Source organism: Rhamphochromis sp. 'chilingali', assembly GCF_963969265.1.
Source record: "Rhamphochromis sp. 'chilingali' genome assembly, chromosome: 7".
Lineage (NCBI taxonomy): Eukaryota > Metazoa > Chordata > Actinopteri > Cichliformes > Cichlidae > Rhamphochromis > Rhamphochromis sp. 'chilingali'.
In genome coordinates this window covers 39487723-39504734 of record NC_137934.1, presented here as the reverse complement: position 1 = coordinate 39504734, position 17012 = coordinate 39487723, and the positions used below count along the sequence as shown (strand labels likewise).

Genomic DNA, 17012 nt, shown 5'->3' with positions numbered 1-17012 from the left:
ATAAATAGTGCTTTCATTATACTTGTTGGAATTGTCTCTCCTAAATTCATCCAGAGTCTCTCTAAGGCACAATCTAGCCCATCTTAATAGTAAGGCAATATACAGAAACAAGCCGAAAAGAGTAGAAATCAGATTTCATTTGAATATTAACTGTAGTTTTTGCCCCCTGGCAACAAAATTATTGAGTGGAAAACCATAAATTGTTTAGAAATGAACATCTGCATATTTTAATAAAGAGATTGTTTTGTAGCTTGAAATGACTGACAGTTTCCACATCCCACCCACTCAGTGCAGTTCCAGCTCATTATGAAGTGACTGATGTGCGCATAAAAGCAGACAGACGTTGTCAGTCACACAAAGAGGAGGAGAAAGAAGAACTAAAAGAAGCTAGAAGAAGACGCTAGTTTAGAGAATAATGAAGACTGACTGGAAACTAGTACAGCTCCCACAGAACCCAGTCTGTTCCTAGAAACCCTTATATTGTTGTGGCTTGCCTGGTGTGGCAACACTCTCACTATCATCCTGCATGTAACCACCCTGACCTTCAAAGATGACCTTCCATCTAATTACTGCCATCACAGCAGGAGGGACACTGCTGGGAGCTGGATGCTCTAACCCATCATCCTATAAAGCAGTCTAGCACAAGTGCTGAATGGAAACCTCAAGCTGAAGTAATCTGCAGTTCTGTGGAGCTGGCTGGTTGCAGGGACAGTCGTGACTCAACTGATAGACATTTCCTCTGCATCATAATGATGTCATTAACCACTGTACTCTTTACTTCTGTTTGACATTTTTTTTCAAGATTTCTCACCATTTGTTCAATAAACTCAAGCCCTGTGCAGTGGCGTCTTATATGTTATACCATCTATATTAGGTAAATTGGCACGAGGTAGATGTGCCCAATGTTTTCTATGCTAAATTTGTAGTGTTTGAATTGAATTGGCATCCACAGCCTACATTTTATGTCGGTATATACTGTCTTTCAAAAATTTATTTTAGTGTTCTCATACATACAATACCATCGTCTTTTTTCTTGTGTTTTTCTCTGTCTACATTATCTCATTCAGCAATACATATGTGATGTAATAACTAAATGACAACAAATTAATCTGAATCTGAAGAGTTTGTGCATACCTATACATCAAATCTCAAAATATTGCGCATTTATCTGGTGCACCTGGTGGTTTATTATTTTTGAAGTACTGATGTATTATCAAAGGTGTTACCAAAATGTCAACTATAAACAACTGGGTAAGCTAGATGTAAGTCATTGTCTCTTTAGGACTTTATTTATTACAGCAAAATGTCAGCTTGATATAACCATGACTATAAGCATTAAAATGCACTTTTTAGAAAATAAATATATATGTTTTAAAATTGTATTTATCCACTGTATTTATGCAGTCACTTAACACTTAACCTGTGCTGTTAGCTTTTAGCCTGCAAAGCTATCCATTCACTACTGCCTTACAAGTAAATGCTGCCCAAAGAGAGTCCTTCTTGTTGGTATAATAGCTACAATTGTTAGGTGACGGCTGTGTGCAGACAGGAATAGGACCCAAGGTGCAGACTCCGGAGACAGAACTTAAACCAAAACAGCTTTAATGCTGAACGCAAACATAACATAACTGGAAAAAAAGTCAAAATAAACTAACACCGGTGGATGGGCAAAACACACAGCAAACTAAACGGTAGATCGCGACACGGACACAGAGGAACACAGGGCTTAAATACACAGAGGGAGCAATCAGGGAATGGGTAACAGGAGGGAAACACAGCTGGGGCAAATCAGACACATTAACATCAGACATGGACTTTCAAAGTAAAACAGGAAACACATAAAACAGACTGAACAAAGACACAGACTCGCACGCACTGCAACAGAGGGAACAGAGACGTGGGACCAGGGCAGACACAGACACTGACTGGAGACGGGGATATAGCCACTAAGGACACACAGAGACGCGAACTAGACAAGGGGATACAGCTGACAGGGGAGACAGAGCAGCTAGAGAAGACAGAGACATAAACTATAAGACAGAACTCAAAGAAACCAAAGACTAGAAAGTATAAATAATATAATAAACTCAAAACCCCAAGGTCAACGACCCAGGCATCCTAACAACAATATTATCTATAATATCCATTGCTTGTTCCTAACTAGTTTTATGGCCTTTGTTGTAGAAGCACAGTTCCCACCTTGAAGCAGCCCTCTATAAACATGCATTTATGCAGCTGCGCTACAGTTTTTGCAATATTGCACCCCTAAATAAATCTTTACAGAACTTTGCCTTCACCAGAAACTACTGCCTAGCCCAGGCTGATGTTCTGTAGCTATGGAAACCAAGAATTCCAAAATCTTGTGATGTCATCACCTCGTTGTTATAAGACATTGTTATAAGACACTAAAGATCATAGTTCTCACACACAGCTCATTGCATCTTTGCAGAGTGAAGAGTGAAATCCTGAAACTAAATTAACCTAAATGAATCACACAATGTCAAAGTCTTGGCCAACTTATACTGCACCACGTCCTGTGGATCTGAATAACCCTCTAGGTAAGTCAAATGGGATTCATATGGTAATTATGCATGCTTCTGGGTTTTTATTTGAGGCAACTGAATTTGACTTAAACAAAATCATCTTTTGTTGATTTCAGGACACCAAACAGAGCCTTGCATCTCCACACTGGTGAAGATGACTCCAGATGGAAGAATAGAGGGAAGAAAGAGAAGGGACTTATCTGAAAGACTGGACAAATCCCCCAAAAAAAGCAAAAGCAGTGGAGGTCCAAAACCGGGTCCCAGCCACTTTGTTTCTGGGGAATCCAGTTTGAAATGTAAGTGATAAGACCTGTTTTAGCTGTGACATTATCTTGGCTATGTAGTTTATTTTGTGACTTTAACTGTGTACTTAACGGTCTTTAACTTTGTAGTTGGTTCATTTAGCCTTCTTTGTGTTGATTTTCAGTGTGCAGTTATTGCTTTAATGCACGATTGCCAGACCTTAGAAAGTCAGTAGAAAGCAGTTGACACACAGAGTTGGACTGAAAATGCTTAAAGTCAAACTACTTTTTCCATTTTAGTTGGCCTTCTCATAGTGCCTTCAAGCGACTCTAGTATAATTAAGAGGAGCAACAAACGGAAGAGCACTAGTGACGAATCTGAGGGACCATCCAGCAAAAAAAGCAGGACAACAAGCCCAGAGGAGAGTCCCACCCAGGAACCCTCTGAAACATGTGACTCACCGAGGATATCCGGCACTGACAGAAAAGGTAAGATAATGGCAATATTTCTGAGCTGGATCACAAGATCCTTTAGAATTTGTCCTGGGGTTTGAGATTGGGTTTGATTCCTGTGGGACCAATCGACAATAAGAGACACTCTGGGCAGTAGTGACGTTACCTACCTACTAATCTGCTAAAATGTAGCTGCTATTTACCAATTAATAGAAATGTTATAGCAAAGCTCTATAGGACTGTACCAGCTGTTTTCTGTGTAACAAGTCATAACCTGTATGTTTTTCCTGTGTGTCTGCAGAAGACTTCCTGGAAAAATATCAAGAGCTGGAGGTGCTGGGTCATGGAGGCTTTGCCACCGTGTTTTCTGGAATACGCATAAAAGACAGTTTTCCAGTATGGCTTCTTACATTTGCATTTCACAGATCTTCAGTTTATTCCTGTTTGTACTTCTCTAACCCAGAAAATGTCTTTAATGCAGGTGGCAATCAAACATGTTCAACAGCGCAGACTTGCGCGCACAACAATGGTAAGCGTCTTTTCTTATTCCAGCAGGTATTTATATTATTTCAGGCCTTCTCAGGCATCAAGCATAAGGCACGTATTTCCTCCGTGCATGAACCAGACTGGTCTCACAGTTGTGTGTGAAATCGTCAGGAAATATGGTCGAATTCTATGAACAGTGGGTCACCTTATTGTTTAAACTGACATGTTTCAGTGGAAAGAATGCTTTTTAAAGATCAGGTCATTTTGTGACTATTTCAAAACTGTCTGTACGCTGATAGCTACTTTTGTTGAAATTCTGAATACTGACCTGAAGTAACTTTCCTTCTGAAGGATTGGAATGGGAAAAGTACTGATGTTCCCCTGGAGGTGGCGCTACTGATACAAGTTGGGGCTGGACCACACGATACGGAAAGCAGTATAACCCCACTTCTACTTGACTGGTTTGATCTGGAAGATGAGCTTATTATGGTTTTTGAGAAACCAGAAAATTGCATGGACTTAGACAATTACCTCAAAACTACAGATAAACCTCTGTCAGAGACACATGTTAAGGTAAGTGACGAGCATTTGGAGCTTACAGCAGTTTTTCATAGAGAATGTCCTGTGCTCCAAATATGGCTTCCTTTCTTTTAGGTCATAATGAAGCAACTAGTTGACGCAGCCATTACGATGGATAACAAGGGGGTTTTCCACCGAGATATTAAACCACACAACATTCTAATTGAAACATCTTCGGAGGAACCCCGAGTGCGATACATCGATTTTGGCTGTGGAGTCACGTTTACTCCGGGACAAAGGTTCAGGAGGAACGCAGGTATGTTTTCAGCCACAGCGTTGTGCTGTCATGAACTGTCTCCACATCATGTTCCCTCCCCATTAATTCTTCTTATCTTTGTGTTTTAGGAACCAGGATCTACAATAGTCCAGAGTGGTTCATGTACGGCTTCTGCTCTGCAGAATATACTACAGCCTGGCAGCTGGGTGTTGTGATGTACCAGCTGTTACACAACAAGTTACCATTTGACTGCGACTACAAGATCATCAACCAAAACCCACCGATTTTAGCTGACATTTCAAACAGTAAGATTTCTGCCAAAAGGGCTGTTGATATAAGAAAGGTGAAATAACTTTGTGGATAACTTTAACAAGAGTATTTCATTTCTGTAAAGAATGCAGGGATTTTTTGACGGGGTGTCTGAGGAAGCACTACAAGGACCGCTTCACCCTGGAGGATCTTCGGAATCACATGTGGCTCAAATGATTTCTGCGCACCATGAACTAAAAGGTTATGGAGCAAAAGCTCCAACACATCACAAGTCATCAACAAGTCACTTTTCAAATGTAGTAGCAATGTTGCAGTTGCTGTCACGTGGCTCTTTTTTGGTGTTTTCTTTTCCAATCCAGCAGCAAGCAGTCTGAGACCTCCATCTGACCTTCATCTAAATATAGTGTCAAGCGGCGGCTGTGTGAAGGCAAGAGAGGACCCAAATGCACGGCTCTAGACACACGGTGATGACCTCAAAGGCAGGTCTTTATTAACAGGAACATAAGAAGCCATACAATAACTAACCTGGGAGCAACTAAAGCTGAGGCGCTGGGAAGACACGGTAAATGCACACAACCTAGAGGGACGACGCAACACAGAACAAAGGGACACTCTGACATAAATACACAGAAGGTAATGAGAGAAGTGGGAACACACGGGGAACACAGCTGAAGACAATTAGCGAGCAGGGAGGACACGAAACTGAAAATACTGACACCAAGATGTGGACCTTAAACACAACACAGTACACAGAGATGAGCACAGAGAGAGAGAGGCAGAGAAGAAGGATGAATATGGGGGGATGAGGAGAACACAGAACACAAAGGATGGGAACACGGTACCAGAACAAACACCACAATAAAAACATGGACACAGGGGGAATCCAAATACCAAACCAACCAATCCAATGGACATAAGGAACAAAATACAAAACTACAGGAAAACTAAGAACACTGGGTCAAAATGACCCAGGACCATGACATATAGGCTTTTGTAGGCTTGCTTTATGAAAAATGTCATTGATGAAAATGTAGTGTATATCTGTTATTAACCTCTGTCTCTCTTCCACAGCATGTCTTTATCCTGTCTTCCTTCTCTCACCCCAACCGGTCGCAGCAGATGGCCGCCCCTCCCTGAGCCTGGTTCTGCCGGAGGTTTCTTCCTGTTAAAAGGGAGTTTTTCCTTCCCACTGTCGCCAAAGTGCTTGCTCAAAGGGGGTCATATGATTGTTGGGTTTTTCTCTGTATCTATGAAGTGCCTTGAGGCGACTTTTGTTGTGATTTGGCGCTATATAAATACAATTGAATTGAATTGAATTGGGCAGCACGGTGGCACAGTGGTTAGCACTGTTGCCGCACAGCAAGAAGGTCCTGAGTTCAATTCCAACATCAGGCCGGGGTCTTTCTGTGTGGAGTTTGCATGTTCTCCCCGTGTTTGCGTGGGTTCCCTCCGGGTACTCCGGCTTCCTCCCACCATCCAAAGACATGCAGCTTGTGGGGATAGGTTAATTGGATAATCCAAATTGCCATTAGGTGTGAATGTGAGTGCGAATGGTTGTCTGTCCCTGTGTGTTGGCCCTGCGACAGACTGGCGACCTGTCCAGGGTGTACCCCGCCTCTCGCCCTATGACAGCTGGGATAGGCTCCAGCGCCCCCCGCGACCCTTGAATTGAATTGAATTGAATTGAAGTGAGGCCATGATGCATTTTATTGTAGCTCATCATCATCCGACCCTGCCCTGAAAATAGCTGAAGAAATGTTGGCATACCGAAAGGTTTGCTTTGGGGGTATACTATTTGGTGCCATTTTAAGTTAAAAACTATTAAAAAAAAAAAAAAAGAGTCATATTTTGTGTGATTTTTTCATTACTGTTGTTGTCCCAAGAAGCAAGATGGCGCCTGTGTTTGGCTGTGCCGCTGCCTCCGTCCGTGTGTTTGTTTACTTCATATGTTATGCAAGTGTTCTTGCTACAGCTTTGTCCGATGTCATCTCCCTTCGGATTTATGATCGCCATGCGTTACTGCCGATCAAATCTGCTATGGATAACTTTCAGAGTCAACGATACGACGTTGTTTTCCCACCGCCGCTTGAGCGCGACGCAGCACCCGGTTCACCTCCACTCTTGCCGGTCAGCTCAATTTTGCTTCAGAGGCCTCGTCGGAGGAAGCGGGGGAAGAGAGCCGGCTTTGTTGTCCTGCTCCGTCGTCTTCGGAAAGAGGCAGATCTTCGGGGGCTTTATTCCTGGGCTGCTAGCGGTAAGATCCGCCTGAGACTTGTCGGAGCTGGATTAATCCCCACAACCCACTGTGTTTGAACTGAGCCCTTAGCCCTATATGTGCCTTTAAATGAGCACATTGCCCCAGAAACCTTTGTTTCTCCAAGTACTTGTGTATAAAAAACTATATATTAATGTTTGACCACATTTGGGAATCAGAGCAGAGAGAAGATGACAACAGGTCAGAATCAGAATCAGAATCAGAATACTTTATTGATCCCTGGGGGAAATTATTTTTTGTTACAGTGCTCCATTTTAAACCAACATTAAGACAAGACAGACAATACGCTAACTAAGAATAGTACAATATATACATATATATACATACATACATACATAAGTCACTTATAAATAAATATTTGGAAAAGAAACATGTGTAGCTGTAGCAGCAAACAGTGTGTTAAGTGGATGCGTTGTACAGGGAGATGGCCACAGGCAGGAATGATTTCCTGTGTCGTTCAGTGGTGCTTTTCGGTAATCTCAGTCTCTCACTGAACGAGCTCCTGTGACTGACCAACATGTCATGGAGTGGGTGGGAGGTGTTATCCAACATTGTCTTTATCTTGGACAGCATCCGCCTCTCCGACACCACCTTGAGGGAGTCCAGCTCCATCCCCACAACATTGCTGGCCTTACGGATCAGTTTATTAAGTCTGTTGGCATCTGCGACCCTCAGCCTGCTCCCCCAGCATGCAACAGCATAGAGGATCGCACTGGCCACAACAGACTCATAGAAAATCCTCAGCATTTTCTGGCAGATGTTGAAGGACCTCAGTCGCCTCAAAAAATAGAGACGACTCTGGCCCTTCCTGTAAAGTGCTGTGGTGTTTTTAGCCCAGTCCAGTTTATTGTCAATGTGTACTCCAAGGTATTTATAGTCCTCCACAATGTCAACACTGACCCCCTGGATTGAAACAGGGGTCAAGTGTTTCCTGGTCTTCCTGAAGTCCACGATCAGTTCCTTGGTCTTTGCCACGTTGAGCTGCAGATGATTCTGCTCACACCACGTGACAAAGGAGTCGACCACAGCCCGGTACTCTGTCTCATCATCCCTGCTGATGCATCCAACCACCGCAGAGTCATCAGAAAACTTCTGAAGATGGCAGGTCTCTGTGCAGTGGCTGAAGTCTGTGGTGTAGAGGGTGAAGAGGAAGGGGGAGAGGACAGTCCCCTGTGGTGCCCCTGTGTTGCTAATCACCTTGTCAGACACACACTGTGGGAGACGTACATATTGTGGTCTTCCTGTCAGGTAATCAACAATCCAGGACACCAGAGAAGCATCCACCTGCATCGCTGCTAACTTATCACCCAGGAGGGTCGGCCTGATGGTGTTGAAAGCACTGGAAAAGTCAAAAAACATGACCCTCACAGTGCTCGCCGGCTGGTCCAGATGGGTGTAGACACGATTGAGCAGGTAGATGATGGCGTCCTCTGTTCCGAGACGAGGCTGATAAGCGAACTGAAGGGGATCCAGATGTGGTCTTACTATGGGTCGCAGCTGGTCCAGGATGAGCCTTTCCAGGGTCTTCATGATGTGGGAGGTCAGTGCCACGGGCCTGTAATCCTGGGGGCCACTGGGACGAGGCGTCTTTGGTACAGGGACGAGGCATGATGTCTTCCACATCACCGGGACCCTCTGCAGACTCAGACTCAGCATAAACAGTTTATGAAAGACTCCACACAGGTGGGGGGCACAGGTCTTGAGGACAAGGGGACTCACTCCGTCTGGTCCAGCAGACTTGCCTGAGTGAAGTCTCCTCATTTGCATCTCAACCTGGTATTGAGTGAAGGTGATGGGTGGGGGAGGGGTGTCAGGAATCTCACAGGAGGCAACATGTGAAGAGAGAGGCTGGCACAGTGGTGGGGCTCTGGATTCCAGGCTGACTGCAGGTGAGGTTGTGGGGGTGGGAGCAGACACTGTGGTGTCGAATCTATTGAAAAACAGATTCAACTCGTCGGCTCTATTCTCACCTCCCTCAGCTCCCCTGCTGTTGGTTGGCCTGAATCCAGTGATGGTCTTCATGCCCCTCCACACCTCTCTCATGCTGTTCTGCTGGAGTTTCCACTCCAGCTTCCTCCTGTAATTGTCCTTAGCCTCTCTGATCTTGTCCTTTAGTAACACCTGGACCTTCCTCACCTCCTCTTTGTTGCCCCCTCTGAAAGCCCTCTTCTTGTTGTTGAGGAGGGCTTTGATGTCCTTAGTCACCCACGGCTTGTTATTTGGGTAACAATGAACAGTCTGAGCTGGAACAATGGAGTCGGTGCAGAAAGTTATGTAGTCTGTGATACACTCAGTAAGCCCATTGATGTCCTCGGCATATTGCCAACTGACTAGTCTTCTTCATAAAATATGATACAAAAGCATGATTACAAATACAATAAATGCTTCTGGATGGCAAATGCTCTGTTCAGTACACACGTTTTACTTTGAACACATAGGTATGCAGCATGCACACAACATGCATTCATCCTTTTTGGTTGAGTCCATGGCGATGGCCTGTGTCTTTCCGAGTTCTCCTCAAACACTTTGGCTTCCCTCTACAATGTTAGGCCTCTTATTAACCTTTGTCATGTCATGCACACATTGCTCAAGAGCTGTTGCCATATTGGATGTGATAACCTGTAGCGATCACATCCAATAACTCATGTGTTGTTTACATACAAATGATCACTGCTTTTTTTTCACTGCTGTGCTGCTGGTTGCAGCAATCACCAGGGATAGAGAATCTTTTTTGTTGCCTTTCAGGTGATTTGGATAGAAGAGGAGCATCACATAAATGGTAGTATCAGTTCTAAATTATTTGAAATCCAAGTATCTGTTTCAAACAATATTTGACTGTGAGGCTTGGTTACCGGTTGTTGCTGGTTCTCACTGGTTGTCACTAGTTGTTACCGCTTGCTGCTGGTGCAGCAGCACTGACAGCTAACATGGCGGTTAAATCGACACATTTTGCTGCACCCATTTTTAGTTTTAATTGTTTTATGTCAGCTTTTCAGCTCCACCTTCTCCACTTCTTCCACACTAAACTTTTTCTACAAGCTGCGTGAGCGCACACCAAAGGTAGGGGAGGTGCTCAGGTTCACTGTCATTGATCATAATCGATCGATAGTGAAAAGTCCCCGCTCAATGCTCAGCTCAAATGCACAAATATATACAATTATGAGATATTCATGAAGTATTTTTATTTTATTTTGCCATTTATATATGTTGGCACTAACAGTGCTCAAGACAATACTTATATACTGTCAATATGTGACATATTGAAATCGCGTTTGAATTTGCGCTTGTTTTTTGCTTTCACTTTGCAATCGCACGAACTATGTATAGAGAGCGACAGCACTGATTGGTGAGTGATGATAATTTGTGCACCAATTCCTCTGACATCGTCTTATTAATCGTTAGCTTACTACGCAAACATGACAAGTGAAATCTCCTGCAGCTTAAACATGTGAGAGGTTGATCGCGCAGAGAATCGCTGAGCGTTATGTGAGTGCGTGTGTAAAAGCAGCAGGATATATATTTTAGTTCTGCTGAGCCAAATAAGACAGGTCAGGGTGAAGAAGTGACAGCCAAAGAAAAGCTTACCACAAAACGGAGAAGTTATGACAAATCAGACTATAAGGCAAAAAGAAAGTGCAGCTTTATGGTTTCATGGACAAAAGAATTTCTGTGGCTGCGATATGATGAGCTAAATAACCAGGGCTGCACATAAGTGGTCCGCAGGTGCGCATTCGCTGTCAAAATAAAAAACACGCACAAGGGTTAGGGTTAAATTTAAAAACTGTACTTTTGAGTTAAAATATATATTCATAATTTTAATAAATGACAAATTAAAAAGGCATGAACATTTTTTTTGTATCGAAAAAATATCGAACCGTGACACCAAAGTATCGAACCGAACCGTGAATTTTGTGTATTGTTGCACCCCTAATATATATATATATGTGTGTAATTTTAACAAGAACTTTATTGAACAATCAGTGAGTATACAACATACAAACAGATGAGGTATACAAGTGGAACATAAATATGAACAACCAGCGATTAAAGAAAAAAAGAAAAAAACCCCACACCGATAGAGTTGGGAAGCAGGTACCATGCTTGTTACATCAGCTAACAATACTAACTTCCACAACACTCACCAAGACAGTCGGAGGTTAGGTAAAACAGAGCAAATAAATTATTGAGAAATTATAAGAAAATACATTAGGCAGGAAAGGAAAAAGAATAACTGTGGAAGTTCAAATTCACTGGGCTACACGTGCTTTCTTTCTATAGCCTTTGAACCTTGAAAAATATAACCTCATCACAGTAACGCATAATTTTATTATGCATTACATCCAATACTGCTCATACATTTAGTGAGTAACTAGTCACAATAATGCGCACAGATACGATTTATAGATCAGTCAACACATTCCAGCACCTTTAGGCAACTGTTTTTGTGATTTGGTGCTGTAAATAAAACTGAAATCAAGTGAATTTTGACTTAACCTGTGCTGCTAGCTTTTAGCCTGCAAAGCTATCCATTAGCCTTCACTACTGCCTTACAAGTAAATGCTGCCCAAAGAGAGTCCTTCTTGTTGGTATAATAGCTACAATATTATCTATAATATCCATTGCTTGTTCCTAACTAGTTTTATGGCCTTTGTTGTAGAAGCACAGTTCCCACCTTGAAGCAGCCCTCTATAAACATGCATTTATGCAGCTGCGCTACAGTTTTTGCAATATTGCACCCCTAAATAAATCTTTACAGAACTTTGCCTTCACCAGAAACTACTGCCTAGCCCAGGCTGATGTTCTGTAGCTATGGAAACCAAGAATTCCAAAATCTTGTGATGTCATCACCTCGTTGTTATAAGACATTGTTATAAGACACTAAAGATCATAGTTCTCACACACAGCTCATTGCATCTTTGCAGAGTGAAGAGTGAAATCCTGAAACTAAATTAACCTAAATGAATCACACAATGTCAAAGTCTTGGCCAACTTATACTGCACCACGTCCTGTGGATCTGAATAACCCTCTAGGTAAGTCAAATGGGATTCATATGGTAATTATGCATGCTTCTGGGTTTTTATTTGAGGCAACTGAATTTGACTTAAACAAAATCATCTTTTGTTGATTTCAGGACACCAAACAGAGCCTTGCATCTCCACACTGGTGAAGATGACTCCAGATGGAAGAATAGAGGGAAGAAAGAGAAGGGACTTACCTGAAAGACTGGACAAATCCCCCAAAAAAAGCAAAAGCAGTGGAGGTCCAAAACCGGGTCCCAGCCACTTTGTTTCTGGGGAATCCAGTTTGAAATGTAAGTGATAAGACCTGTTTTAGCTGTGACATTATCTTGGCTATGTAGTTTATTTTGTGACTTTAACTGTGTACTTAACGGTCTTTAACTTTGTAGTTGGTTCATTTAGCCTTCTTTGTGTTGATTTTCAGTGTGCAGTTATTGCTTTAATGCACAATTGCCAGACCTTAGAAAGTCAGTAGAAAGCAGTTGACACACAGAGTTGGACTGAAAATGCTTAAAGTCAAACTACTTTTTCCATTTTAGTTGGCCTTCTCATAGTGCCTTCAAGCGACTCTAGTATAATTAAGAGGAGCAACAAACGGAAGAGCACTAGTGACGAATCTGAGGGACCATCCAGCAAAAAAAGCAGGACAACGAGCCCAGAGGAGAGTCCCACCCAGGAACCCTCTGAAACATGTGACTCACCGAGGATATCCGGCACTGACAGAAAAGGTAAGATAATGGCAATATTTCTGAGCTGGATCACAAGATCCTTTAGAATTTGTCCTGGGGTTTGAGATTGGGTTTGATTCCTGTGGGACCAATCGACAATAAGAGACACTCTGGGCAGTAGTGACGTTACCTACCTACTAATCTGCTAAAATGTAGCTGCTATTTACCAATTAATAGAAATGTTATAACAAAGCTCTATAGGACTGTGCCAGCTGTTTTCTGTGTAACAAGTCATAACCTGTATGTTTTTCCTGTGTGTCTGCAGAAGACTTCCTGGAAAAATATCAAGAGCTGGAGGTGCTGGGTCATGGAGGCTTTGCCACCGTGTTTTCTGGAATACGCATAAAAGACAGTTTTCCAGTATGGCTTCTTACATTTGCATTTCACAGATCTTCAGTTTATTCCTGTTTGTACTTCTCTAACCCAGAAAATGTCTTTAATGCAGGTGGCAATCAAACATGTTCAACAGCGCAGACTTGCGCGCACAACAATGGTAAGCGTCTTTTCTTATTCCAGCAGGTATTTATATTATTTCAGGCCTTCTCAGGCATCAAGCATAAGGCACGTATTTCCTCCGTGCATGAACCAGACTGGTCTCACAGTTGTGTGTGAAATCGTCAGGAAATATGGTCGAATTCTATGAACAGTGGGTCACCTTATTGTTTAAACTGACATGTTTCAGTGGAAAGAATGCTTTTTAAAGATCAGGTCATTTTGTGACTATTTCAAAACTGTCTGTACGCTGATAGCTACTTTTGTTGAAATTCTGAATACTGACCTGAAGTAACTTTCCTTCTGAAGGATTGGAATGGGAAAAGTACTGATGTTCCCCTGGAGGTGGCGCTACTGATACAAGTTGGGGCTGGACCACACGATACGGAAAGCAGTATAACCCCACTTCTACTTGACTGGTTTGATCTGGAAGATGAGCTTATTATGGTTTTTGAGAAACCAGAAAATTGCATGGACTTAGACAATTACCTCAAAACTACAGATAAACCTCTGTCAGAGACACATGTTAAGGTAAGTGACGAGCATTTGGAGCTTACAGCAGTTTTTCATAGAGAATGTCCTGTGCTCCAAATATGGCTTCCTTTCTTTTAGGTCATAATGAAGCAACTAGTTGACGCAGCCATTACGATGGATAACAAGGGGGTTTTCCACCGAGATATTAAACCACACAACATTCTAATTGAAACATCTTCGGAGGAACCCCGAGTGCGATACATCGATTTTGGCTGTGGAGTCACGTTTACTCCGGGACAAAGGTTCAGGAGGAACGCAGGTATGTTTTCAGCCACAGCGTTGTGCTGTCATGAACTGTCTCCACATCATGTTCCCTCCCCATTAATTCTTCTTATCTTTGTGTTTTAGGAACCAGGATCTACAATAGTCCAGAGTGGTTCATGTACGGCTTCTGCTCTGCAGAATATACTACAGCCTGGCAGCTGGGTGTTGTGATGTACCAGCTGTTACACAACAAGTTACCATTTGACTGCGACTACAAGATCATCAACCAAAACCCACCGATTTTAGCTGACATTTCAAACAGTAAGATTTCTGCCAAAAGGGCTGTTGATATAAGAAAGGTGAAATAACTTTGTGGATAACTTTAACAAGAGTATTTCATTTCTGTAAAGAATGCAGGGATTTTTTGACGGGGTGTCTGAGGAAGCACTACAAGGACCGCTTCACCCTGGAGGATCTTCGGAATCACATGTGGCTCAAATGATTTCTGCGCACCATGAACTAAAAGGTTATGGAGCAAAAGCTCCAACACATCACAAGTCATCAACAAGTCACTTTTCAAATTTAGTAGCAATGTTGCAGTTGCTGTCACGTGGCTCTTTTTTGGTGTTTTCTTTTCCAATCCAGCAGCAAGCAGTCTGAGACCTCCATCTGACCTTCATCTAAATATAGTGTCAAGCGGCGGCTGTGTGAAGGCAAGAGAGGACCCAAATGCACGGCTCTAGACACACGGTGATGACCTCAAAGGCAGGTCTTTATTAACAGGAACATAAGAAGCCATACAATAACTAACCTGGGAGCAACTAAAGCTGAGGCGCTGGGAAGACACGGTAAATGCACACAACCTAGAGGGACGACGCAACACAGAACAAAGGGACACTCTGACATAAATACACAGAAGGTAATGAGAGAAGTGGGAACACACGGGGAACACAGCTGAAGACAATTAGCGAGCAGGGAGGACACGAAACTGAAAATACTGACACCAAGATGTGGACCTTAAACACAACACAGTACACAGAGATGAGCACAGAGAGAGAGAGGCAGAGAAGAAGGATGAATATGGGGGGATGAGGAGAACACAGAACACAAAGGATGGGAACACGGTACCAGAACAAACACCACAATAAAAACATGGACACAGGGGGAATCCAAATACCAAACCAACCAATCCAATGGACATAAGGAACAAAATACAAAACTACAGGAAAACTAAGAACACTGGGTCAAAATGACCCAGGACCATGACATATAGGCTTTTGTAGGCTTGCTTTATGAAAAATGTCATTGATGAAAATGTAGTGTATATCTGTTATTAACCTCTGTCTCTCTTCCACAGCATGTCTTTATCCTGTCTTCCTTCTCTCACCCCAACCGGTCGCAGCAGATGGCCGCCCCTCCCTGAGCCTGGTTCTGCCGGAGGTTTCTTCCTGTTAAAAGGGAGTTTTTCCTTCCCACTGTCGCCAAAGTGCTTGCTCAAAGGGGGTCATATGATTGTTGGGTTTTTCTCTGTATCTATGAAGCGCCTTGAGGCGACTTTTGTTGTGATTTGGCGCTATATAAATACAATTGAATTGAATTGAATTGGGCAGCACGGTGGCACAGTGGTTAGCACTGTTGCCGCACAGCAAGAAGGTCCTGAGTTCAATTCCAACATCAGGCCGGGGTCTTTCTGTGTGGAGTTTGCATGTTCTCCCCGTGTTTGCGTGGGTTCCCTCCGGGTACTCCGGCTTCCTCCCACCGTCCAAAGACATGCAGCTTGTGGGGATAGGTTAATTGGATAATCCAAATTGCCATTAGGTGTGAATGTGAGTGCGAATGGTTGTCTGTCCCTGTGTGTTGGCCCTGCGACAGACTGGCGACCTGTCCAGGGTGTACCCCGCCTCTCGCCCTATGACAGCTGGGATAGGCTCCAGCGCCCCCCGCGACCCTTGAATTGAATTGAAGTGAGGCCATGATGCATTTTATTGTAGCTCATCATCATCCGACCCTGCCCTGAAAATAGCTGAAGAAATGTTGGCATACCGAAAGGTTTGCTTTGGGGGTACTATTTGGTGCCATTTTAAGTTAAAAACTATTAAAAAAAAAAAAAAAAAAAAAAGAGTCATATTTTGTGTGATTTTTTCATTACTGTTGTTGTCCCAAGAAGCAAGATGGCGCCTGTGTTTGGCTGTGCCGCTGCCTCCGTCCGTGTGTTTGTTTACTTCATATGTTATGCAAGTGTTCTTGCTACAGCTTTGTCCGATGTCATCTCCCTTCGGATTTATGATCGCCATGCGTTACTGCCGATCAAATCTGCTATGGATAACTTTCAGAGTCAACGATACGACGTTGTTTTCCCACCGCTGCTTGAGCGCGACGCAGCACCCGGTTCACCTCCACTCTTGCCGGTCAGCTCAATTTTGCTTCAGAGGCCTCGTCGGAGGAAGCGGGGGAAGAGAGCCGGCTTTGTTGTCCTGCTCCGTCGTCTTCGGAAAGAGGCAGATCTTCGGGGGCTTTATTCCTGGGCTGCTAGCGGTAAGATCCGCCTGAGACTTGTCGGAGCTGGATTAATCCCCACAACCCACTGTGTTTGAACTGAGCCCTTAGCCCTATATGTGCCTTTAAATGAGCACATTGCCCCAGAAACCTTTGTTTCTCCAAGTACTTGTGTATAAAAAACTATATATTAATGTTTGACCACATTTGGGAATCAGAGCAGAGAGAAGATGACAACAGGTGGCGCCATATTGCCAACTGACTAGTCTTCTTCATAAAATATGATACAAAAGCATGATTACAAATACAATAAATGCTTCTGGATGGCAAATGCTCTGTTCAGTACACACGTTTTACTTTGAACACATAGGTATGCAGCATGCACACAACATGCATTCATCCTTTTTGGTTGAGTCCATGGTGATGGCCTGTGTCTTTCCGAGTTCTCCTCAAACACTTTGGCTTCCCTCTACA

General features: G+C 43.1%; 2 protein-coding genes across 2 annotated transcripts; both read left to right on the top strand.

The window, feature by feature from the left end:
* Window positions 1–2497: 2497 nt before the first annotated feature.
* Window positions 2498–5030, top strand: LOC308399997 (serine/threonine-protein kinase pim-2-like; the record flags this gene model as incomplete). The annotated part of the gene is made up of 9 exons (XM_080887456.1): window positions 2498–2558; window positions 2660–2839; window positions 3086–3274; window positions 3540–3634; window positions 3720–3767; window positions 4076–4297; window positions 4379–4559; window positions 4649–4825; window positions 4915–5030. 9 exons carry the CDS (start codon window positions 2498–2500, stop codon window positions 5004–5006), a joined length of 1245 nt encoding a protein of 414 aa, XP_080743582.1. The 3' UTR covers window positions 5007–5030.
* Window positions 5031–11924: 6894 nt separating this feature from the next.
* LOC308399613 (serine/threonine-protein kinase pim-2-like) lies at window positions 11925–14708 on the top strand. The gene is made up of 9 exons (XM_080886975.1): window positions 11925–12096; window positions 12198–12377; window positions 12624–12812; window positions 13078–13172; window positions 13258–13305; window positions 13614–13835; window positions 13917–14097; window positions 14187–14363; window positions 14453–14708. Exons 1-9 carry the CDS (start codon window positions 12024–12026, stop codon window positions 14542–14544), a joined length of 1257 nt encoding a protein of 418 aa, XP_080743101.1. The 5' UTR covers window positions 11925–12023; the 3' UTR covers window positions 14545–14708.
* Window positions 14709–17012: the final 2304 nt, after the last annotated feature.